The 25,366-nt window shown below is 47.0% G+C and overlaps 1 protein-coding gene across 1 annotated transcript in view; it reads left to right on the forward strand.

Moving 5' to 3' along the window:
- The window catches only part of LOC144134493 (neprilysin-3-like), a 31,622-nt gene continuing 6,256 nt past the window's right edge, over positions 1-25,366 (forward strand). Inside the window, exons 1-7 of the mRNA XM_077667401.1 lie at positions 1-177; positions 3,456-3,596; positions 4,892-5,065; positions 8,355-8,514; positions 14,317-14,415; positions 18,259-18,567; positions 24,307-24,504. Of these exons, the coding sequence (XP_077523527.1) occupies positions 1-177; positions 3,456-3,596; positions 4,892-5,065; positions 8,355-8,514; positions 14,317-14,415; positions 18,259-18,567; positions 24,307-24,504 (1,258 nt within the window). The remainder of the gene's footprint in view (positions 178-3,455; positions 3,597-4,891; positions 5,066-8,354; positions 8,515-14,316; positions 14,416-18,258; positions 18,568-24,306; positions 24,505-25,366) is intronic.

Below are 25,366 nucleotides of genomic sequence, written 5' to 3' on the forward strand. Positions count from 1 at the left end.
ATGCCGTCTAGGGGAACGCGGACACCGACAACTACTGCGGCCACGACCCCTCCAGACGGCGGCCCGATCGCTGCGAGGATAATCCGCGCAGCGCTCAACTGGAGCTATCCACCGTGCGATGACTTCTACAACTTTGTGTGCAGTAATTTCTCTGGGGACAATAGCGCCATCACAAAGGTGAGTTAATTTTCGACGGAGTGCTCCCATAGTAAAGCCTTCCCCACATGGAGCGGTTTTTTGTGTAGGCAAACACGCACCGCCTTTGGAATACACTCGGTCGTGTCGTCGAACATTCAATAACTAAGCAATAAATAACTCGCAATAACTTGAAATAATTAAACAGAAGCACAATCTCAAACTTAAACAGAAGAATAAATGATCCGGCAACCAAAGTGAAGAACACGGAGCGCAACTGTGTCCGCTGAATTAGACAAAATTATGTGAAGGGCTAAGAGGGAATCTAACCACAACGTCTGCACGGCACCTACAGCGGCACCTTCTAGACCCCACCCAGGGCAAAGGAACACGCGCAACATAATAGCTTGACCAACACATCAACACAGACCTGACAGAGATACCATTCTAGCTACGATAAAGGATATGCACTCACTCCGCGGGATCCCCCCCTCCTTGTATGCAGAGAACCAAATCATAAATTAGATACTGCAATAACATCATAAGTACGGGTATCACTACAAAAGCTCAGGAACACTGCTCCGGGCGAGGACTATGTCACAAATGCGACCGTCAGATATCTAAACGATAAATCAATGCAGGAATTAACGGACCTCTATAACACACTAGAAAGAAGGCACCCTCCCTCAGAATGGACGCTCTGAAAAGTAATACTAAAACGAAAGCCCAACAATACAATCGCGCAAGCAAATATGTGACCAATATCGCTCATCTTCACCTTAGGGAACCTTCTTGAACCGGTCATACTAGCTCATCTAACTTCGGACTGACTGTTTACACAGGACGCTATTCGGCAGCTAACATCAGCAGTGCTTGACTCACTTATGACAGCTCATACCAAGACGACATTGGATATAGACTTAAAAAGCATTCGATAATGTACTACACACAGCAATCCTACAGGCACTCACGAACATTCAAACAGGTTCTAGGGTATGCAACCACATAAGAGCCTTCCTCGAACACAGGACAGCCACGCTTCATATCGAAAATCTTCACACCTTAGCCTACATACTTGCCAATGTGGGCACGCCGCAAGGCTCCGTGCTTTATTCAACAAGATAATTCGAGGTTCCCAACAACAAGGGAACTCGAGGCCCCCTGGATATCTGCACGACCCCACTCAGGGTCTAAACGTTCATGTAGTGTTGGTTCATGACATATGCGGCACGGGTTACGGTGATCTGCCTGGCCAGGTTCTGCTGACCGCAGTCAAGTCTCCTAGTCCTACCATGTTGGAAGAGCCACTGGCCCGGTCACTAACTTTATTGACAAGGTGCAAATCGAAGACAAGCTACAAAAAGCAGCAGATACCATCTCTAAACTCACCGCAAGAATCAGAATTACGTGCTCGCCAGGAAAATGTGATTAACTCGTCATACCCCCTTAGGGACGGACTTATAAACTCACCGCAAGAATCAGACTTACGTGCTCGCCAGGAAAATGTGATTAACTCGTCATACCCCCTTAGGGACGGACTTACCAGACCCCCATAGAAATCCGAGTTCAGTGTAGATAGTTACCCCACGTCCATACCATTCGCATTCTAAGACTACTTTTAAGAGGATGCAAAAAATTTAGACACACTGTGCAAGTCAAAATGGCCATCGTTGCCACCACGGAAATCATAAAAAGGGTGACAGGGAACGCACATGCGCTGAGAGAGGCGGAGACGCTTCGCGTAGTAGCTGCCTCTACCCTTAGCCGAATGCTTTATGCTACGCCATAAATCAAACGAAAAACCAGTGAGGTCCAGAAAACAGATTGTTTAATTCGGCAAGCAACAAACTCAGCTCTTAGATTGCCGAAAAACACTATAAACGAGAAACTGCTCGAACTCGGAGACCATAACAATCAACATTACTTCGCTAGGCCCACCTACAGGCCCGGTATATTAGACTAGCCGCTACAACTACCGGATATCACGTACTCACTCAGCTAGGCTTCACTACCCCTGCAAACAATACATCAAGAACACTCCCGACCCATATCAATCTATGCCAAACCATTACCGAGGAACATGCACCCCTCCATATGAACAAGTTCGCAGGAAGGCGCTCGCGGTAGTGGTACACAAATGGTACTGGGATGAGTCCGATGCTGTTTGGGCAGATGCCGCCTGTGATGAGCGCGGAGCCACTGCGGTTGTGCGAAACTCCCACATAACCACCCTAACTTTCGAGATTCCTTCAGTCACCACCTCTGAAGAAGCTGAGGAGACCGCTATAGCCATTGCTCTGGCACACACAGATGCCCCTTACATTATTAGTCACTTAAATACCGCCACTCTAAACTTTACGGGGTCAGGGTTCATCCCTCTGCACAATGCCTAGTGCACATGCCCACCCTTCACCTCCCCCGAGGCGCTGAGCTCATCTGGGTACACCCCGGAAATCGCGGACCACAGGCCGCCGACTCCTGAACACGAGGGTCTAGAAACCGAGCACAGGCGGACCTCGCGGGGGTTTTCCCGAAGGGACGTATGCACACGTTCGCTCAGCTCACCACAAACTCCCGCGCTGAGCGCATCATCTACCCGCCACCCCACCCATCGCTCTACCACAGAACAGTCAATTTGGCGTCGCCAGCAGACGCGAACGCTGCCTACACCAGCCAATCTTTCTAAATTTATGCTGGAACCACCCACATGCACCTTGTGCTGCCACCCCAAGGCCACCTTTACCCATCTCCTCCTATAATGTCCGGCGTCCCCTGACCCCGCCGGGCCGGTGCCTTTCCGAACCGGGGAGGACTGTGAAACCTCGTTGTGGTCAGCGGATCTGGCTGCAAGCACAAGATCGCCGTCAGTCAGGCCGCATACGTCATGCACCAACACCTCATGAACGTTTAGACCTTGAGTGGGGTCGTGCGGAGACCGAGGTGGCCTACGGGCCTCAAATTTTTCTTGCTGAATAAATTTTAACCACCATCACCACCACAATAACTGGTAATTATCGCGGCTCTTTCTTCCGCCCGTGACGTTGGAAGATTGGCGGCATGGCCGCATACGTGTGACCCCAACCTCAGCCGTCATTCAACACGGAACAAGCTCATGTCTTTCTCAGAGTTCGAGCTAACACTCTCCTCACTCCACCAACGTTCTTGAACTTCGGATAGTGTGACAAAGCTCACTCTCTGAACTGTCGGGAAATGAGGGCAGGCATAGAACACATTCCGTACTCATGTAGCGCTGCCATTACCTCCCATTACCTAAACTTCATGTCTCATTGCTACTGCTGCTTCTCCCCTCCTCCTATCAGATTGGACGTGAAACAGAAAAAGCCATCAGAGAAATGCTCGACACTATGCGCATACCAGAGACATCTCAGAAGCCGACGGAGAAGGCGGCCGCCTTGTATCAGGCATGCATCCGACTCGGAAACGACCCGCACGGATCTCAGGTGAGGGCTTATTAGGGGCCGAATGGTACTAACTACACCACCGAGAACGTTGCTGGTACCGCATGGACTGTGATAGTGTGTCTCCCAGCCGGTCCCCAAACGCGGTTATTTTAAGGGTGTCCAAATGCCCATAGAAGCCGACATAAGAAAAGCTTTCGCCGGTGTGATTAAAGAATTGTCTACAGAGGAACACAACACACGCCTTTAGTGTACAGTGTTACCTTTACCGTTACCGGAGTACTGGAAGCCCGCCCACCGCCGGTGAGCACGCGCTGATTGGTCCCGATGCTGCAGGCGCGCGCGCGCGCAGCTGCCGGGTACCTGGCGCCATCTAGTGCCGTCAAGGAGATTTGCGCATGCGCATTGGCTGCGCGCGGGCTCCTGGTACTCCGCTACCGATAACGATAACACGGTATACTAAAGATGCCTAGTATTAAGTGCATGCTAAATTTCAGCGCGAAAGTACCTACGTCACTCAAGCCGACCAAGAATCTTGTCACCGTACGTACGAGCTATCTTGTCGCGCTGCCTAGCAACCCGAAGCTACTAGCAGAGCTTACCCGAGTTACTCGGGCAATAACTCGGGTAAACTCGGGTAAGTTCGGACAAGCGCCGCGCCAGCTGCGGTTGCCCGGGAGAAATTCTGCATATTTGGGCAGTAATCCTCTAGAGATATCACGTCATACCCTTAAGTCAGAGCTTAAGTTTCCCCTCCCAATGAAGAATGAACACTTGCTTCCGCACGTCTTCCTAGTTTGACTACGTTAAATACCTACCAATTTTTACTTGTGACACAGTGCCTTACCTCGTGGTGTGGTCTGCATAAAAAAAAAGTGGCGATGGTTTAGCTCTGGTTAAACATGGAGTGACGCGATAGCTACAGCTGGCCGAGTGGAACTTGCTCACTTGAATTGAAAAATCAGTCTTTCGCCGCTCCGTTTCGCTGGGCGTTCCGTCTTCATATTCGTCCCACTTGACACGGCGCATGCGCACAGCTGTAGCTGCTCTGTTTCGCCGCTGCGCCGCCGGCAGCAGCAGCTGCTCCGCACCACGTGACTGGTCACGAGACCAACCACGTGACGAACCACGTGATCAGCTACGGCGCCACGCCGCCGGCAGCTGCTCGACATCACGTGCTCAACCAGGTGACAGCGTGGCGCCGCAGCCACGGGGTGGCGGCGCCGCCCCGCTGAAGGGTCAAAGTGCTACCCTAATGTAGCTATCGCTACAAAAGACTATCTTAGGACGATTATTTGAGTCGTAGCGGAAAGGGTTTTCTTGAACCCACTGTGCAGGTGGATGCGGTGCAGTCATTCCTGTCCCATCTGGGTCTCGACATCGCCAACCTTACTCCCGACCCATATTTCGACATCTTCGGGCGGCTGGTTAACCTGTCTTTCATACACGGCTTCCCGACCTTCGTCTCGTTCAGCGCCTACACGGATTTATACAGACACGTGACGATAGAAGTAAGTGTCTTCTTTGTCACCGGAATACAAGGGAGGGACAGGTATTCGTGGGATTCCGCACCCCAAGGCTGCGGGTGGGCTGTGAGTGACGTTGTCGAGGGAGACGTGATTAATTCCAACTTTTTAGTTTTGTCATCAATGTGCACTGACGCCGCACACTGCACACGTGTGTATTTCCACTTCACCTCCTTCATAGGGAATGCGATGGCATACCGATCCTAGGAAGGGTGCCAAGCAACTAGAGGCAATATCGACCGTGAATTTACAGAATGCGTTCAGGGAACGGGATTGGGATGAGTTGGGGATAAAAGATAATGCAGTACACGTCTCTTATTTGCTGATGACATTGCTTTGCTAAGTGATTCAGAGGCTGAAGTGAAACCTAGACAGGCACAGCCGGACACTGATCAAAATTAGTACTTTTTTATGGCACAAAGGCATCTGCGACCAAAGAGCGCCATGGTACAAGGTTATTATACTAGAGGTGGAGTCAGACCTATTTCCCATGCATTTCATCATACAGAAGCCGAGCGCCAGGCAAGGGAAAGCTTGTACCCATTGTATCACATGTGTGTACCCGGTGGCTCTGGGGATCGAACCCCGCACCTCCCGCACGCGAGGCGGATGCTCAAACGACGTGGACACCATTGCGGTACAAAATTAGTATCGAATAGAACTCTTGTCATGATTCTTTGTTGTTTTTTCAAAATTAGTATTGAATTGAGAAATCAGGAATTATGTTAATTATCTAGGAGAGAAAGGCCGTTTATAATAGAAAGCGAAGCATTTAATATGGTAAAATACTTCTTCTAAGAGTAGGTACATTCATTAAAGCTGGGAACTGGGCGAGTTGGTATTGATTCATATTTGAACAGCGCAATAAAACAACGGGACACAACGAAGAAAGGGCACCACAAGCGCTGACTCGCAACTAGATTTTTAATTCACGTCCAAGCATCTTAAATACTAAGAACGCCAAACACAAACAAGAGGGAAAAACCAAAAGAAAAACGACACAAAGCTGCTAATCATGCCCACAAAGGTGACAATCAGCACGAGCGAGAGATTACACATCTTGGCCGGATAAAAACATCATCTCTTTATCAGTTAGTGTGACAGAAGGATCACTAATGCAGCTATCAGGTTCCAAGCGCATGTGAAAAGCCTCCAAAATTTCCCGCGTTAGGCTGTCATTATGTTTTCCTAGGATGACGGTGTTAGACAACAGAGGGGCAACAGATTTCTAGCCTGAAATCTGCCATGAACAAGTCATGTCTTGAAAGAATCAATGAAAGTATTTTGCGTCAAGTTGGCCGATTAAAATCTAGCGGTTACCCTTCTCATGTGATTTCCAGGGAATGCGATAAGCTTCTTAGATGGATCAAGAGCGGGGATAAGCCAAAAAGGGAAAAAAGAAGTTTGTGGTGGTGCCTTACACGCATGGTGTGGGACATGGTTTGAAGAATGTTGCGGCGAGATACGATGTTGATGTGGTCTTTTCAGCGCCTAAAAAACTTAGAGGTGTTTGCAGGCAAGTGGAAGAGAAGGCTAAGGCAACAACCGCGAAGAAAAAGACTGGGGGTTGTCAGACCAACCATAAGAGCCCTTTTGTGCCCTGTAATGTGGGGGTTGTCTACAGGATTCCGTGCACTTGCGGGTTGAGTTATATTGGCCAGACAGGACGTTGCATCAACGCTCGTCTTAGTGAGCACCTCAGGTCCCGAGATAATGGGTCATCTTGTAACCTTGCCCGCCACTGGAAAGAAGGTACTTGCACCCCTCTGTTGTCTAACAGCGTCATCTAGGAAAACATGACAGCCTAACGCGGGAAATTTTGGAGGCTTTTCACATCCGCTTGGAACCAGATAGCTGCATTAGTGATCCTTCTGTCACACTAACTGATAAAGAGATGATGTTTTTATCCGGCCAAGATGTGTAGTCTCGCGCTCGTGCTGATTGTCACCTTTGTGGGCATCATTAGCTGCTTTGTGTCGTTTTTCTTTTGGTTTTTCCCTCTTGTTTGTGTTTGGCGTTCTTAGTATTTAAGTTGCTTGGACGTGAATTAAAAATCTAGTTGCGAGTCAACGCTTGTGGTGTCCTTTCTTCGTTGTGTCCCGTTGTTTTATTGCGCTGTTCAAATATGAATAGGTACATCCATAGATGCATACCGCGAGAGTGAAATAATTAAGAAAATGAGAGTGGCGTACAGTCCATTTGGCAGACTGTGAAATCATGAATGTTTCATATAAAAAAACAGATTCAGTCCATCCGATATGACATCGCATCTACTATAGCAACCTTGTGAACAGAAATATTCATAACAAAGCGAATAGCAAGCGTAAGGAGTCGACAAGCAGGCTATAGCCTAACTCTGAGATCCCAGTACAGTCTTCGTAGAGGCATGAATACGAGCCCGAAAGGGATACTGACTGCGGGACCTCCTACTGTACATATTTTTTTCAGCTACCTGGAACATGTGTTTAATAAAAATATTGTTATAATCAGTGATTATTTTCAAAAGAGCGTAGCTTCTGTGTGCCCTCTCTACTCTGCAGTTTCTTCCCACGTTTCAATTTCTTCAGCTGTTGACGCATGAACAAGCGAGATGAAGATTAATAAATCTTAATCTCCACTCGCGTTGCTCTCAAAAGCGACACCCATCAAGCGAGCATATCAATGTAATCGCAGACCAATGGCAACGACGAATCAATGCCCGTCCTAAACTTTAAAGTCTACTCAAGGGAAAATTATCGCACGTTCACTGGTCATGACATGATACCAGCAGCAAGCTGAAAAAAATTAAGCAGTCTGCGTCGCATTCCAATAGAACAATACGACAGAGCCAGTCCCAAAATACAGCAACGTTTTGTCGTCCGGTAGTTACGAGTGATTTCTCTGTACTACGTATTGTGAAGTTTTCTGTTTTATCAACAGAACTGCCTTTGTCTTACGACAGGAGACTGCTCACTAAAGCATAAAGTCCTGTTGTTACTACAAGAATATCCGACGCGAGGTCCCAGAACACTACCGGAAAAGCTGTTGTGTTTTTCGATTGTGCTCGGTCTATGAGTCAATTCGGTTCTCTCTCGGTATTTTCTCAGCGTCCAGTGCACATTTTACCGTGGCCCTGAGATCATGAGGAATTTAGTTTCCTTTCGTGAGGCACGAAAACATCCAAATCGCGCTGAATGTTGATAGACAGCGCTTATGTTCGCTTGGCTGCCATTTGTTGGCAAACGAAGGCAAAGTCTGATTATGTACCTGTTTATGAAACTTCATTCCACCGCAGATCTTGATAAACAAGGATGACGAGGACTGGATAAAGAACCAGCACAAGAAGTACGACTCACCTGGGCTGGCCCGATTCTACATGAGCTACTTGAACGTCTACAACTCAAGCCTCGACTCAGCTCCACTGGTTGCTCGCATCATCCAGTCGGAGCTGACCGGTGGGTACATCCGGGCAACTCTGCAGTTGCCGAAATCGAGTTCAGAATCTCCGTAACTCGAGTGCAATTATTGTTTGTTAGGGCAAAAAAAGAATAGCGACAAGGATAAAAAAAACTGACATAGACAAGAGAAACTGTAGGTGCAAAAATGGCTTGCCACTGATCGCTCTTGAAGCCCCCAGAGGCCGCATTAAGCAGCAATTCATTTCGTTTTCACTTCATTGGGGGCCATGTCATTGGTTGTTTGCTCTCGGTGACCTCGACCTCGTAGTATAGCGTTTGGCCGACCGTGGTATAAAAAAGGAACATTAAAGGTCCGCCTTAAGGGTATGACGCGATAGCGTTACGGGTTAATTCTCATATATGCAAAATATATGCATATATTCTCATATATATATGCAGATTCTCGTATATATTCTCTACTTTACATTCATTGATCCCTGGGAGTCCTCATACATATCCTGCAGTGGTGCAGCGGTTAAGGAAGGCGCCACTGCCCTTGGACAGCAGGTGTTCCCAGCGGGACAGTGGAACCGCTGTGGAATCGCTGCACGATGAATTGTCAGATCATGGCTGTACTGGATGCTGCGGCAGTGAGCTGTGGCTTCTGTGATTGATTGTGCCCTACCCTACCTCCAGTTGCTTTCTTTAGAATAAACGGCATGATCAAATAAAATTAAATCAAAATGAACGGTTACCTAACATGGCCCTGTATTCTACAGAGCCGATCATCTACTTATTCGCCCTTTTGCGCTTCTTTGTCTAGCTATTCTTCCGAGATCACACAGATAATATGGAGCACCTACTCTGCATACGCTATCATGTGTGCAGCCCTCAAATTATTTCTGTTAATGTCACGGCAGCGTCAACAAGACTATCGTTCAGCGTACATTAGAGGTCTTCGGCCATGCCATTTATGAAACAGCGCTTCGAAAAGTGGCTAATCCCAGCGGTGACTACGGCATATAGAGCCGTGGTCTACAACATATTCAATCCACGGCTGCAACTCTGTGCTAATTGCTCGAGAGTATAGGCGTGTCTCCTTGACGTGGTCTTAAGTTACACGTTCTACAAACAATTCTAAGACGTCTTCCTACCGACGTTTCAGAGAAGTTCCTGGGCAAACGTCTTACTTCAGACGTTTAAGAGAAGTATCAGGACAAAATATTATTGCTGCCGACGTCTATGAGACGTTTCAATGGAGCGCAAGACGTCTTTAGTCATTTGGAGCTGTTTCAGGACGTTTGCAAGATGTTGTGTGTTTCGTGGGCTGGGCTAGTGATCTGAGCATTACTCTAGCCCTGCTATCAAAACTTTCGTTTGGAATATCCTCCACCATAAAGCATACAACAAGTTCAATTCCAGGAGGTCCTTAGCTGCTCGCCCGACGTGTGTTGAAACATAGCACAATGAAGCGTGTTGTTATATACCGACACCCTTCAGCGCGGGCCTTCCAGGCTTCTTTCTGCATGCGCTAATCTTCGACGTCTACACCGTGCTTTCCGTATTTGTGCGAAAGCATTTATGCGCTCATCAACCCCGGCCAAGAATCTTGTTACCGTACTTGCGTTCATTGTACGTACGTTCATCGCACGTACGTGCGATCTTCTGCCGTTGATAAACTCGGGTATGTTCGGAGAAGAGCGAGAGGCGGCTCGTGAATAGCAACATGGGTCGCACAATCCCTAACTGTAGCTGTGATAGAAATTGCCTCCTGCCAGTGATGTGGCGCATCTCTTAACCGCTACGCCACTGCGCTGTCAGTGGTATGAGGACTCACCGTCATCTGTGAATCTATGAAGCTGAGAATGACCAATTCTACATATATCACCGACTTGTGCATATCACGTGATACGCTTAAGGCGGAGCTTAACAGCACCCTCCAATTGAAGAGTGAACACCTGCTTTCGAACGTCTAATCTGTTTAGCTAATTTAAACCCCTACTAATTTTTTACCCTTTGTATTATGGGCCGCGTTTAGAATCATTCGACAGCATCCTTGGGATCTGTCGTCTCTTTGTAAACTCAAATGGCGTCTGCGACGCTTTATTTTTTAATTGAAATCGCTGACTCGTTACCGTGCCGTAAATCCATCTGTGTACATGTAAATAGTGGCGCCATCTAGCGACAAGACGTCAAAGCACATCAACGCTGGGCTGAACATTATTTTTTCCCCGCAGTTACCGATAAAAGGGTGGGTGCATTGCGAGCATATTTTTTCTTCCAAGAAGAAACCATGCAAATAGGAGAAAATGCAACAAATGACTAAAATGATTACAAAACATAAACCCGAGCAGGGGACAAGACATAGGAGAGAAGCAAACGGGACGAGCTGAGACTAACAACTGGTTTACTGGAGCGAAACCCCTTTCCTTCGAAAGCGAAACCCATGCGCCACAAACACGCAAAGCATCACACCCAACGAAACCATCTTATCAAACCAAGAAAGTGAAGCTCTCGCCTAAACATGTGTAACGATGCCTCACTAACACACATATCAGGCCCATATCATACAAGGTACAAGGCTTCAATGATTTCACGAGCCTTTTTGCCCTTTGCACGGCCTATACTGTTTGTATGCGTGAAAAGCGGTGTGCGTTGTTCTTTTTCTTTTTTCTTCTTTTCACAAGACTGGCAGTGTATTGGCAGGTGCTGCCCGCAATGCGAAGTCAACGATTTCTTGTGCTCTTGAAGACGCTTATTAATCCAACGTCCTGTCTGCCCTACATATTCAGAACCGAAGCTGAGAGGAATATCATAAACAACTTATGTTCTGCAGGTCACGTACTTGATATCTGGGGTTGATTTCACATCTTCCTTTCTTCTGATTATTTTTTGTTTCTGTTCGTTGAAAGGCAGAGACGAGACAGCTTGCATGGCGCGGAAAAGAGAACATTCACATCGAATTTCTTTCCCACCTCCTTCAGGCCATGCGATATGTTGTGCACATAAGGACGAACTTCGAACTTCCGCCCCTCGCTTCCAGCGAGCTCTTGTTTCCTTGAGTTTGACCATAGGGTCTTAAACAATGATTCCGCAAAGGCCATGAAAAGAGCAGGCGGAAACCCAGCAGAGTGAAGCCGATCTACTTGACCGGTAAAACTGCACTGCAACATGTGCTGACAAGACTTAACGATTGAGGATCTGAGACATTCAGACGCAATTCCCTGCTTGGCTAACTTGGAGTGACAAGAATCGAACGGTAAAAGAGCCTTCTTTGATCTTGGGGTGTAGGCCCAACACAGGTGGCCCCCTTCGTAAAAAAAGAATGTTAAGTCTAAAAACTGGGCTTCTCAGGGAGTTGGAAGGTAAAATTCAAATTAATGACAGTGGATTTAAAATTGGCTAAAACTTCGTTAGCTGCCATTTCTAGGCCATCGTCAGGGTTAATATTTAAAAGGAATAAAAAAAATCGTCAGCGTATCTAAACAGTTGTGTGATCCGGTCGTCAGTAAGCACACGCGAGAGCGAGCTGTCAAATTCCGCTAAAAAGATCTCAGTGAGAACTGGAGCTACACTGGATCCTAAACGAATACCTCGTTGCTCCACATAGAAGTTATCCTGGAAGCAAACAATGGTAGACGAAAGATACAGTTCCAGCAATTCCAGAAAACCGTTTACTGCAATGCCGCACGCATTCTGGAAGGCCACCACCCCCGAACGTTCGATGCTGTTGCGGACCGCCAGGCACAACTTTTCGTGGGGAAACAGCTCCTCGATGTCTATTTGCTGTCCGAGCTGCTGATCTTGTAAGGATCCTCAGGTGCCAGGCTGCTTAGGTGTCGTTGTAGGTACCGGCTGGCAGCTACTTGCCAAGTTCCTTTCTTTGTGACGATAGCTCGAAAAGGACACTGCAGCTTATGGCTCTTGGCACTTAAAAACACAGTGAGCACATTTACCTTGTTCTTCCGCACTTCGCTTTTTAACCAATCAAGTTTAAAAGCCTCAAGAAGTGCTACCGCTTTCGCCTTAGTCTTTGTTGGCTTCAAATAGGTAGGCCGAAAGTTCTTGTTTATAGCTAATAAGGCCTTCTCACCATATAGTTTCTGAGGCAAGACCACAAGGCCGCCTTCCTTATCGGCCGACATTAGGGCGAGCCCCGAATCATTAAGGCAGCCTGCGACTCTTTTCAACATGGAAGTGCCGTCCTTTTTTTTTATTCGTAGCCAAACCGCATGGAATCAATGCCTTCTAACAGACAGCGCTCTTTTACTTTTGCCTCCACCTTGTCAGCGATCTTGTGCCCCGAAGCCAAAAAGGTCATGTTTCCTAAGCGGAATTTCAAGGCTGAACTTTGGAGCGCTGCTGAGAACCTTTTGGAATGCGGGAGGGACCACCGCCCCTCCGAGGAAAACAACAGGAACCACACCAACCTGCTTCTTGAGCGCTTTCGGCAGGCACAGTAGACTCTTGTTCCAAAGGAACTCGGTGCTTGCCTCAGCCAGCCTCTTGCAGTCCTTCAACATCTTCAAGCCAGCACGTCCCGTCGCTTTCTAACTGAAGCATAAAAACTGTAGGCAGTCCTGCAGCAGGCACACATGACTCCGATACTCGCTTCTTAGCACTTTCGCAATCATTTTCCAGTGACCTTCGGAACAGCCCAGAAAGCCAAAGTGACCCAAAACACAGGGACGGCTCGCACTCTTTCTTAGGCAGTAACCTAAAAACCTTGCCTTGTTTGTCGTAGCAGCGATGAAGCTTGTGCACAAGGCGTAATTCTCCTTGAATCATTGAAGCCTTGCACATTGTAAGATATGGGCCTGATAAGTGGTGAGGCATCGTTACACCTTTATAAGAAAAAGCTTCTTTTTCTTGGTTTCATAAGATGATTTCGTTGGGTGGGGTGCTTTGAGTGTTTGTGGCGCATGCGTTTTGCTTTTGAAGGAAAGGGGTTTCGCTCCAATAAACCAGTTGTTAGTCTAAGCTAGTCCTGTTTGCTTCTCTCCTATGTCTTGTCCCCTACTCTGTTTTATGTTTTGTAATCGTGTCATACCAACTAGCCCGTCATCGCTCACTCTTGGAACTAACTAAAAGCTAGAGAACTGCTTCGCCAAGTGTCTCGTTGCTCTGAGTAAAGCACACTGCATTTAGTTCGGCCTAAGAGCTTCAATACCGCCAAATTTCTGAAAAACAGGGGGTAGTTGTCGCTTGTACTTCTACGTGTGTGCGAAATAAAAGCGAACCGCTACCATTTGAGTGAGCTATCGCGTCGAAGAATGCAGCGACAACATGTATTTACCCGAAGCGGGAGACCAGGGCGCCGCCATCTTGTCAACGCATCCCGTAACCTGCTCGTAGCGCGCGCACGCTATGGTTTGCAGAGCGCGTGCGCCCGCAGGACGCATCGAGTTAGGTAAAGTTCTGCGCATGCGCTTTCGTTACCTGCAGAGTCGCTGCATACGCAGCCTCACTTCGTACGCCCAATATTTGTAAGTCAAATGGGATTGTAGGTTCAGGCAGGTAAAAAGAAAAAATTCCTGCGATGTGCTCCTGTACGCCATTGGTATGATTTGCCTTTATTTAGTTTAGATGCATTCGATATTTGTGGCCCGGCGTGTGTTGATAGCTTCGAACGGTTTGTGACAATAGCGGCGCTTGTCTGTATATAAAAGTCCCGCAAGTGTGCAATAAATTTCAGCTGAAGTCCGGCGTTCGTGTTGTCTTCTCCCTTCGTCCTTGTCTCTTGCGCTGGTAACATGTTCCATAATAATGCAAACAACCAACTAGCCCAGCTGTCTACCCTTAGCAACTAAAAGTGCCTAATAACGTTACGCAGTTTTATTTCTTTTTCCATTTTTGCAGTCGGGGCGTTCTTAGTAACTCTCAGAAACAGCTGGTCGCTGACGTTCTACAACACTCTCGACCAACTCGGTTACCGCACCCGAGGTTACGTTTCACAAGGTGAGTTCTGCTTCCGTTTTCTTGTTATCAGTAAGTGGTAGTGGTAGTACAGTAGTGGTGGCAGTGTAGTAGTAGTAGGAATAATAGTATCTGTAGTAGCAGTAGTAGTAGTAGTACTGGTGGTGGTATTGGTAGTAGGAGTAGTAGCAGTAGGAGCGGCGGTAGGAGTAGTGGTAGTAACAGTGGTAGTAGCAGCAGTAGTAGTGGTAGTAGGAGCAGTATTAATTGTGGTGGCGGTGGTAGTAGTAGTAGTAGCAGTTATAGTCGTAGTAGTGGTACTTATAGTAGTGGTAGTAGTAGTGGTGGTGGTGGTGGTAGTAGTAGTCGTAGTAGTAGTAGTAGAAGCAGTGGTTGTAGTAGTGGTAGCAGCGATTGTAGTAGTAGCAGTAGTAGTGGAAGTAGCAGTAGCAGTAGTATTGATAATAGTGGCAGTGGTAGTAGTAGTGGTGGTGGTAGTGGTGTTTGTTGTGGTGCTGGTTGTTTTTTTATGGTAGTTATTTTATTAGCAGTTGTAATTGAAGTAGCGTATTAGTAGTATGGCAGTCTCTCACAAACGTTCATGTACAAAATGGTAATCAAAATATTTTTTGGGGAAACGAAATGGCGCAGTAACTGTCTCACATTCATTGGTGAACTTCCGAGCAGTGCCGTAAGGAAGGAATAAAGGAGGAGTGGCAAAATTCAAAAAAGGTACTGTGCGCTGCCCTCGCAAAGTTCGTACCCGCCCTGTCCTCCTTTCACTTTTGAGGCCGAGGTGGTCAAGGCGCCTCTGTTCATCGGGAACATGTCGCGGCGCGGCGGGGGCGATTTTGACCTTCCTCGCGGACGATGGGAGTGAAAGGCCACTGAAGGCCATTGCTGAGCAACTCGACTGTACTGTTCCCCGAGTAATTCGTAGTCTCAATCAATATCGGCCGAGAGTCATCCCTGTCTTGCAATAAAGGCTATATTCATTTACTCTTCATTTATGACCAGTCATTCTTAGTCATTTCAATTTATTCTGAGTCATTCGTGGCGATTATTAGTGATATTTTGCACTCAATTGTTTAGGGTGTGACAGGGATCTTCTTGTGGCAGCCCTTTCCGGCTTCTCTTTCATGCAAAAGGATAGGGGGTTCCCCCTCTCCATTTTTCGACCTGTCAACCGTGGCAGGTGGCTCTTCCGTGCACCAATTGTGGCAGGCAATAGGTGACAGGTGGCAAGTGTACACAACAATACGCCGGACGACGATGTCAGGAACTTATGAAGCGAGAAGCTTCACTACGCCAGCTTTCCGAGCAGTCAGCGGGGCTGCAGGTTTGACGAATGTAGCTAGAGGTTGAACTGATTTGGCTTTTGGGGAAAGGAAATGGCGCAGTATCTGTCTCACATATCGGCAGACACCTGAACGGCGCCGTGAGGGAAGGGATAAAGGAGGGACTGACAGGTCCCAAACAAGGAAATGAAGCATGTCTCGCATATCTCGGTGGACAGCCAACCGCACCTGTAAAGGAAGGACAATGAAATAAAAATTGGATTTAATGTTTTTGTTTTTGTGCTCTATCTGTAATCCTCTACTTTTTCCTGTGTACATCTTGTCGTGTGCGCAACGCCATCCGAAGAAATTACGCCTGTCTCACATATCTCGGTGGGCACCCGAATCGCGCCGTAAGGAAAGGAAAGTGAAATAAAATCGGTTTTAATAAAAGGAAATGACGCCTGTCTCGCATATCTTGGTGTACATCCGAACGACGCCGTAAGGGACGGAAAGTGAAATGAAAGTATCTCTTAAGGAAAGGAAATTACGCCTTTCTCACATATCTCGGTGAACACCCGAACCGCGTCGTAAGCGAAGGAAAATGAAAGCTGGTTTTAAGAAAACGAAATGACGCCTGTCTCGCATTGCGCCATTTCCTTTCCCCAGAAAACCAATTTCTTCTTCAATTTGCTCGACTACTGATCCGGAGTTCCCGGGTTCGAACCCGACCGCGGCGGCTGCGTTTTTATGGAGGAAAAACGCTAAGGCGCCCGTGTGCTGTGCGATGTCAGTGCACGTTAAAGATCCCCAGTTGGTCGAAATTATTCCGGAGGCCTCCACTACGGCACCTCTTCTTCCATTCTTCTTGCACTCCCTCCTTTATCCCTTCCCTTACGGCGTGGTTCAGGTGTCCAACGATATATGAGACATATACTGCGCCATTTCCTTTCCCTAAAAACCAATTATTATTATTCTTCAATTTGGCTTTCTAAAATTATATGCAAGGTTTGCGCATTGGTTGGAATCGGATTTGGTTCCATATCTCCGTATACAACGAGAAATAGTACAGTTGTAAATACCACCGAAACTATATCAAGTATTTACTCTCTTGCTTGAGCACCTATAATGTCGTTTCGAAGAAAGCAAGATTTTCAACAAATAAAAAAATGCCTACTAGTGTGCGTGTGCGTGTGTGTGTTTGCGTGTGCGTCTGTGCTTTGTTAGGCTATCAGTCCAGTCCTTAGACTAAATCCTTGCTCTGGGACTTCTTGACGTAAGAGGACACGTGGTCAGCATGCACGTGCGAACCACTGGGTTCGCAACATTCCATCCGCACATGGTGGCAGTAAAGTTGCTTGTGTGTGCGTGTGTGCATATGTGCGTGCGTGTGCGTGCGTGTGTTTTGCACGGCGTAGTTCCTTCTAAGGCCTACGCATTAAAAGAAGATTGTGAGGCAGAAATTTTCATGACATTCCCATGGGGCCATCCACCAGAACATTTTCACAGCGATCTTTCCACTGTAAATTTCTGTAAAACAATATCCCTCCAAAATATGTATTCGCAACCTTCGGCCAGACGAGGCGCCTCTTGAACATGTCTGATGCTGCACGCGACATCTTCACCGAACCTTCATAATGACCAGGGCTTAAAGTCAGGGGGCCTCGGGGGGATCTCTGACTCCCCTCTAATATTGACGAGGGGTCTGATTCCCCTCTCGCCTTCATTGTCTTTGGGTATTGGCGAACCGGAATCTGCACACAACGGTCTTTTTTTTTCGCAAGCAAGCAAGCATGCACAGACCCGCCCTCCAAATTCGTGCACGCTCGCACCACGGTCCACTGTACAATGTTCAGATAGCTTCACCGCCTTAGAACGGAGCTTCTTTCTTTCTCCATGCAATTTGTACAAATCTATGCTACTAACTGAGAAAAAAACGCACTTAAATTTCTTTAGGGCACTCAGCTACTGATCCGGACTACCCGGGCTCAAACCCGACCGCGGCGGCCGCGTTTTGACGGAGGCGGAACGCTCAGTAGCCAGTGTGCTGTGCGATGTCAAATGCACGTTAAAGATCCCCAGGTGGACGAAATTATTCTGGAGCCCTCCACTACGACACCTCTTTCTTCCTTTCTTCTTTCATTCTCTCCTTTTTCCCTTCGCTTACGGCACGGTACAGGTGTCCAACGATATATGAGACAGATCCTGCGCCATTTCCTTTCCCGAAAAACCAATTATTATTATTATTACTTTGTATAAAACTATGTGTAAAACATGTGGCCAGCCGCTTTCTTTCTCTCCCTTTATTACTCTCTCCACGTGTGCTCAAATCATTAGAGACCCCCCGCCCCCCGATGGAGCAAGACTGTAAGCCCTGATAATGACATGCTAACATAACCCGCAGAGTGTGTAGATTCACGCGCGATATGATAGTGCCTAGAAACTTCATGCATGAAGTACAGGGTGTCGTTACTTGTGGTTTAATGGCCTGGATATCACAGACGTATCTGAACTGCGCTACCTATGGTTTTTCAGTGGCACTCGATGCGCCTGCGACGCGGGCGTGTTCCAGTTCTAACGAAACCCTAACCGCGTGCTTCCTCTGTAGGACGTTGGGTGAGTGCGATCGCCCAGGCCACCGCCAACGTATACAACGGCAGCACCTTCGTTCTGATGAAGCAGAACTCAACGTCTCTAGTAGTGTTCCTGCTAAACCGAAACCGGATATCGCTGGAGGACTCCCGGCTGCTCATGTCCTGGAGCCTGGTTCACCAGCTTCTTCCGCTAGCCTACGGCCAGATGATGGACTCGGAGTTGATAGAACTCCCCGACCGCCGAGACCGCGTCGCATATCTGTGCTACCAACACATCATCGGCGTGATGGCACTGGCTGTTTCCGAGCGCTACTTCAGCACTCGTTAGTATCAATAACTTTTTTATTGTAATAGATAAGTTTCGATAATGCGTCTGTTTCGCAGATATATGCTGAGCATTGCTGCCGTGCTTGACAGTGTTTCTAAGGCGAAAGCCTTTCTTGGTTCATGAGTGCCGTCGACGGAAGTTGTAGACGCAAGTCGTCCGCACGAACTGCTAATCATAAGTTGTATCGTAAATAAAACAAAAATGTAAAAAATTGTAAAAATGTAAAACAAATTATTATAAGTTTAAAGAATACGCGTGAAACGGTCGCCGTCTGCTACTGTGAGTTATGGAAAAACAATCGAAACTGGCTAGTTAGTACAACTGCACGCGGGTCAATATTTTCTGGAGTACTCTATTGCAGTTTTGATCGCAGATGTGTTCATATTTGTCCCGGTATATTATTTCACGTGTTTCTTGTTAAATGAGTAACAATACGCGTGCAGTGAAAGCATTCGTGAGCCAGTGAAGTTCTCACACTTTTGGCTACTTTTAGCTGGAACATCCTGTACGCAGAAAACCGAAAATACGCGAGAACTTACTCCAAACACGCAAAAATGGCAGATACTGCCACTATCACTTGACAGGCGGTCTTCCGTCAGATAGGACAACTTCTTATTGCAGCAGAATGACACTTTGCTTTGGCACCCATGTAGGGGACGTCTTGGCGATATAATGTGCGCCCGCAATCTCTCGATACAATTGCTCGCTTTTCCTAAGCCACAGAAAAAAAGCGTCATTACATGAGATAACGCTCTCCCCTTTTGAAATGCAGCTTACGTATGTCTGGTGGTAGCGGTTCTTACTCATTATAATAGAATTGCGTGTCCAAAGCTCTTTTCGCAACACAGCTTCCTGCATGGGGCATTGACTATAGATGTTTATAATTGCATATTTTTCATCGTCAAACAGTGCACAAAAACGCCAGGACACTGGGAATAAACGGCACGGGCAAGAATGTCCCGGTGTTTTTGTGCGCTGCTTGACGATAGAAAAAATGAAGTACCAACTGGCCCAACCTTGCTGATAGTTGCGTATTTGTCCGAATCGATACAAGTACAATCCGGCATTTTGAGACACAGCAAATTGCGACTGTGTACCTCCCGTTTTATGAAGCATGCACTTAACGGCTCCAAAGAGGCCACCATGCACTTGTAATCTTCACTCTGTAAAGAACTCTGTAAAGACCTTCTTGACTTGGTGTGCAACGCCACTAAGGCAGCGCTAGGGAACCATCTCTTTTCGCGGAACATCAAAACTCGCCCGTACCAATGGCTTTATTCCCTGTCTAAACCTCATCGAAACCTGGGCTGCTAAGCGCGCTAGACTCCTCCGATGAACACTACCTCTAAAGTTATAGAGTAAGATGGAAATGTTGGCTAGTTAGGTTGGATTCCAGATTAGATTCATCAAATAAGTTGCGCAAGTAGCTCAAAGGACGTCCTTTATGCTTCGAGGCCCGAATACACTTTTCACCGGCCCCCATTGGTGGCTCAGTGGTTGGGACGCCCGGCTACTGATCCGGAGTTCCCGGGTACTGGCCCCACCGCGGCGGCTGCGTTTTTATGGAGGCAAAACGCTAAGGCGCCCGTGTGCTGTGCGATGTCAGTGCACGTTAAAGATACCCAGGTGGTCGAAATTATGCCGGAGCCCTCCACTACGCCACCTATTTTTCCTCTCTTCTTTCATTCCCTCCTTTATTCCTTCCCTTACGGCGCGGTTCAGGTGTCCAACGATATATGAGAAAGATACTGCGCCATTTCCTTTCCCAAAAACCAACCAACCAACCATACCCTCAATTCCCATCCTGCTTTTCCAGTTACGCCTAAGAACCACCCGTTTCCCATCGTTCTTCTCTGGCTAGGCCTAAGGGACACCCGATTGAAATCCGCGCCATATTCACTCACACGCGCTACTTCCACCTGAAATAATCATGGCAATCACTGTCACTTGTTCTTCGGTTACGTGTGCAGCAATATTACATTTTCTGCGTATAAATACACATAATTGGCGTTCCTCACTCACAAATATTACTTGCTAGTCAGCGCCACTTCCGTGTTATTCTGCGCTCTCGTCCCGGGGTCCGTTTGGTATCCCAGTCGTCGGTCCCGCTCAAATCCCAGCGTCACCCACCTCGGGCAAACAAGTAAACCATCTCGAACTAACATTTTGCAGGTTGTGCGTGTAGTTATCACGTGACATGAAAGTTCATGCGCATAAACAACCAGACTAGGACGATGAAGAAATACAGGTGGCACACGAGCACTAACTTCTTATTATCAACCTGAAAGCAAAACGTATAGAAATGTCGTGGCCTGACATCGCTAAAGGGCAGCCAGCAAAATAATGAGCGACAACGCAAGTATTGAAATTCCTTCGAAGGCCGCGCGATAGACGCCTTGGGCACACAGATATCGCCTAAACGGTCAATCAATTCTGCCTCGATGATTTCGTGTGTGTTTTGTAATGATGGTGCAATTATGTCAGATTCGTGAACAGTTCAACTTCGCATTGGGGCCGCCGCGGTGGCTCAGCGATTGTGGCACTCGGCTGCTGACCCGAAGGAAGCGGGTTCGACCCCGGCCGCGGCGGTCGAATTTCAATGGAGGCGAAATTCAAGAGGCCCGTGTGCTGCCCGATGTCAGTGCACGTTAAAGAACCCCAGGCGGTCGAATTTTCCGGAGCCCTCCACTACGGCGTCCCTCATTGCCTGAGTCGCTTTGGGACGTTAAACCTCCATAAACTTAACTTCGCACTGGGGCATTCCTTGGGCGGGAACTGGGTACTGAACAAGGATCAGCACTCGAGGAACCCTCCGCACCTGTTGCCCCCACTTCTGCGGTGTTCAAGGAGGCGATTGTTTAGGCACCTCCCACTCAGTACTACATACGTATTTCCACAAGAAATTGGTAAAGTATACGGGATTCAGTCCACACATTTGACGAAATTCTTGTGCATCTTACTGCACTCAAGCTTGTGAGAGGCGCCGTGACTTGTCACTCTGCACAGTTTTTGGAGCTTTTCTTGAGCGGAAAAAGCAACGTTTACATTCGTCCTTTCCCCAATCTTTTTTTCGCTGAGACAAGCGTTGGATGTATGGAATCGCGATCTTCTGCTTTCTAGCAGAAGCTTGGAATGCGTCAGGCTGTTTCGACGACTTGCGTTTTAAGATAAATATTTTAAGTGTGCCTCAACAGCCAATTGGCCTAAACGAGCGCACACTAAGTCAATACAAACACCATGACGTGAAACGACATAATAAGGAAAAATGATCCCAAATGCAATAATAATATTAATAGTAATAATAATACTAAAGGAAACAGGCATAATAAAATGAACAATAAAAACAGAAAATTGGGCAAATATATCTGTGTCATAAAAAGTTGAATTATACGTGATTAGGAAACGAGTCATTGGTGAAATGACATGCATGTCAGGATAAAATGTGTCACGGCATTTGGTGGTTTTTCTCTGAGGGACACGAAATCGCAGTGACTGCAATAACTGACCACAGTCAATAAAGCCAAGCACAACTTTATGTAGAAAATGCATGTCACGGACGAGTCGCCCGCCTGTCATGAAGTGTAGACATACCAAGGTCTGCTAGAAGAGAATTGTAGTCGTAGAAACGACGGCGCCCAATATATCCATTATAAGGAATGCGCATAAACTTCCGCTGAATATTTTCGATTTCATTGCCAGAGGTAACAGAGACACTACTCCAAGCTACTGATGCAAACTCGAGACGTGGCCTCACGAGAGCACAGTAAAGAGTGCTCTTCGGAGACACTGATCAGGACGTATGTGAGGTACCCAGGAGCAGACAGCCGGAGGATTTGTTCATTAAAGCTGGCTGCCATTAGTTCCGGGCAAGACTTGAGTAAGGCCTTAGAAAGGCATAATTTTGCAATCCCGCTCTTAAAAAGTTTAGAATGTGTAGATACATACAGGAGCAGTGGCTTGTTGGCGCCTGGTTCGTACTTTCAGTAAAGCTGTTCGTCCTGAATCAAAGGTCTAATGTCAAGAAAGCTAATGCTATCATCAGAAAGCACGTGATAGGTTATTTCTAGCGGAGATAAGCGTGCGAGTACGAAGGTTAGTGCGTTATCGGCTAGTGATTGAAATGAGTCTGAGCTACTCTCAAAGAATATTAGGAAGTCATCTACGTGCCTGAAAACTTTCGTTACATTAAATTCAGCAAGGCGGCCGCTGAGTGTTGCACATCATGAAGTAGGCTTACATGTTCAAGGAGGCGGATGGAGGTTCTGGACACTGGGTGCTTCACAGGGTGGCAACGACAAAGCTGCTTCTGATGAAGCAGCCAATACATGCAGCTGCCTACCGATTTCTTGTGGAACGAAGTACGTGGGTCAGAGTGGGAGGTGTCTAAATGATCGCCTCATTCTAACCGCAGAAATGTGAGGCACAGGTACGGAGGGTTCCTCAATGTGCACAGTCGAAAACGTCAATCTAGTGCAGATCCTAGACCCTTACCCAGCTCCGGCACAAGGACAGACCCCAGTGTGAAATCGAACTGTTCACTAATCTATCTGGATTGCACCATCATGCATCACAAAAAACAGCTGTCAATAACTGGCGCGCGAAATCGTCGAAGCAGAGTTGATTGACCGTTTAGGCGATATCCTGTGCGTCCAAGCAGTCTATCGTGGTGTCTTCGAAAGAATTAAAATATTTGCGTCGTCACTGCTTATTTTGCTGGCTGCGTTGGTGGGACGTCACGCAACGATTTTCCTGCCTATTCAGCTCTGAGACTCATAATACATTGTTGCAAGTTAGCGCTCGTGTGTCACCTTTCTTATTTTTCTTCGTCATCGTCGTCTGAATGTGCACTTAAACCTTCTGGTCGTCTCGAACGCTCAGCGCAGCCACTGACAGTGGCATTACAGGTTGCACAATACGGACTAAGTGTTTATATCTCTTTGCTGTCTACATCCTTTTTTGTGTGTATTGTTGCACAAGATATTGAAAATTCAACGGCGCAGCAGCTTGCCCCCGTTCGACCGTTATCACTCAGACAGAGTTCAGCTTGGCCACGAGCATGGTGTGGTGTAAGCTTCATATTCACCATTCTTGGACAAAGATTTTGAATGTTCAAATATTGTACGCTGTTTTTATGGAAACATTGAAGGCAATGGTCTATTCTTTCAATGTGTTGCAAAATCTTTATTTTAGAGTGTTTCCATCAATTGAATAATTAAGACTGCCATAAAAAACCAATAGAGAACGCTTTTGACGACACCAAGAACGTTAATAGCACAAAATTTCAAGAAATCTGACGGGAGATCTGCGCAAATATTTATTGGTGTAGTGAAATCTTACAATATATATTAAAATTGCGTTCATAGACTGGCTCTCGATAAAAAAAGCTTTTGTCCAGAATTGATGGTGATGCGAGAAATAGTGATGTCCCAAACAGCAACCGAACATTGCATAAAAAATCCGCATTTCAGTATTAAAGTTCCCTGGCATTCCGCAAAGATTTCCTTTTCGCCAAAATTTTACTCCTTGCATTTCCAACATCGCCAGATAAATGCTGTGCACTCTGAATTAGTCGTTTGGAGACCATTGGTTTCCGATCTTGACATGGACGCTCCCTTGAAACTTCGCAGGCAGGTTGCGACGAAGAACTTAATTTTTCTTTCATGTTTTTCACTTGTTTTTGCATGATGGCGCGTCATGTCTGACACCTGTTCTCCGTCTCGGTTCTCCATCAAAGATGTCCCGCTCTCCGCTCTGCACGCCGCCAGTCATCTTGCTAACAATGTCCTCAAAACCCTGAAGTCGAAGCTCGCGGCGGCCGAGTGGGTCCAGGACGACTTATTCTGCGTGATGGAGGAAATTACCCGGCATATATGGTTCCTGATGGGCTACCCGGACGGGCTCGAGACAGCGTCCTTGATTGATTTCTACTTCGGTAAGTGCATGTCGCGCGACGCGCCAGTATGCCTATCCAGTATCCATTTACCAGCGTCTGTTAAAGGCTGTATCTACCCTAACCACTTCCTCAGACAGTCTATACATTGTGCATAGACTTTTGTCCATAAAACCTACAAACATTCTACGGACAACGTATAGATTTTTGGTCATGCACTTTTAAGTAAACTTGTTTTTCTACAGAAAAACCCCAATCAGTTACGTAAGCAAAATGAGGTGGCGCTGCTGTCGCCGGCTGGGACAAAGTAGGGTTAGCACCCATTAGAATGCATGTAAAATAGTGCACTACTGTTAAGTCTTAAGGCTGCATTTAGGCCTAGCCGCAATTCTCGCTAGGCCACCCTAACCCTCTTACCACTGAAGTCGCACAGGACGGCACTTTGAAGCTGGCCCACGCTCATCAGGAACAGTCGGCACCATTTTGCCGTTAACTCGTCACCTCGGCAGCGTTTGCGAAAGGCACAAGCCACAATCGTGCGGGGGATCGAACAGAGGACGATATATGCTATGACGACGTTGACCGCGAACTCACTGCAGTGCACGAGAGATGCTGCAAGTCGCTGCCAACACGTTCTCACAAAATAAGCGTTCGTATTAAACCCTTGAAAAACCAAACCCAATAGTCACCCACAAATGCAAGTAAGCAGCATTGAAAGCAAAAGCAACAGTTGCAAAGTACAATGTGAAAAGCTAGCACACATCCGACTTCTTGGTGTAAAGTCTGAAGTCTTTCTATATACATATCTTATAGACTAGTCTATAGACAATACCAGTGCTATAGACAATACAAAGGTAATACAAATTCTATAGACAGTCTACAGACAATACAAGTCCTATAGGCA

The sequence above is a fragment of the Amblyomma americanum genome, chromosome 5 (assembly GCF_052857255.1).
Source record: "Amblyomma americanum isolate KBUSLIRL-KWMA chromosome 5, ASM5285725v1, whole genome shotgun sequence".
NCBI classification, from domain to species: domain Eukaryota; kingdom Metazoa; phylum Arthropoda; class Arachnida; order Ixodida; family Ixodidae; genus Amblyomma; species Amblyomma americanum.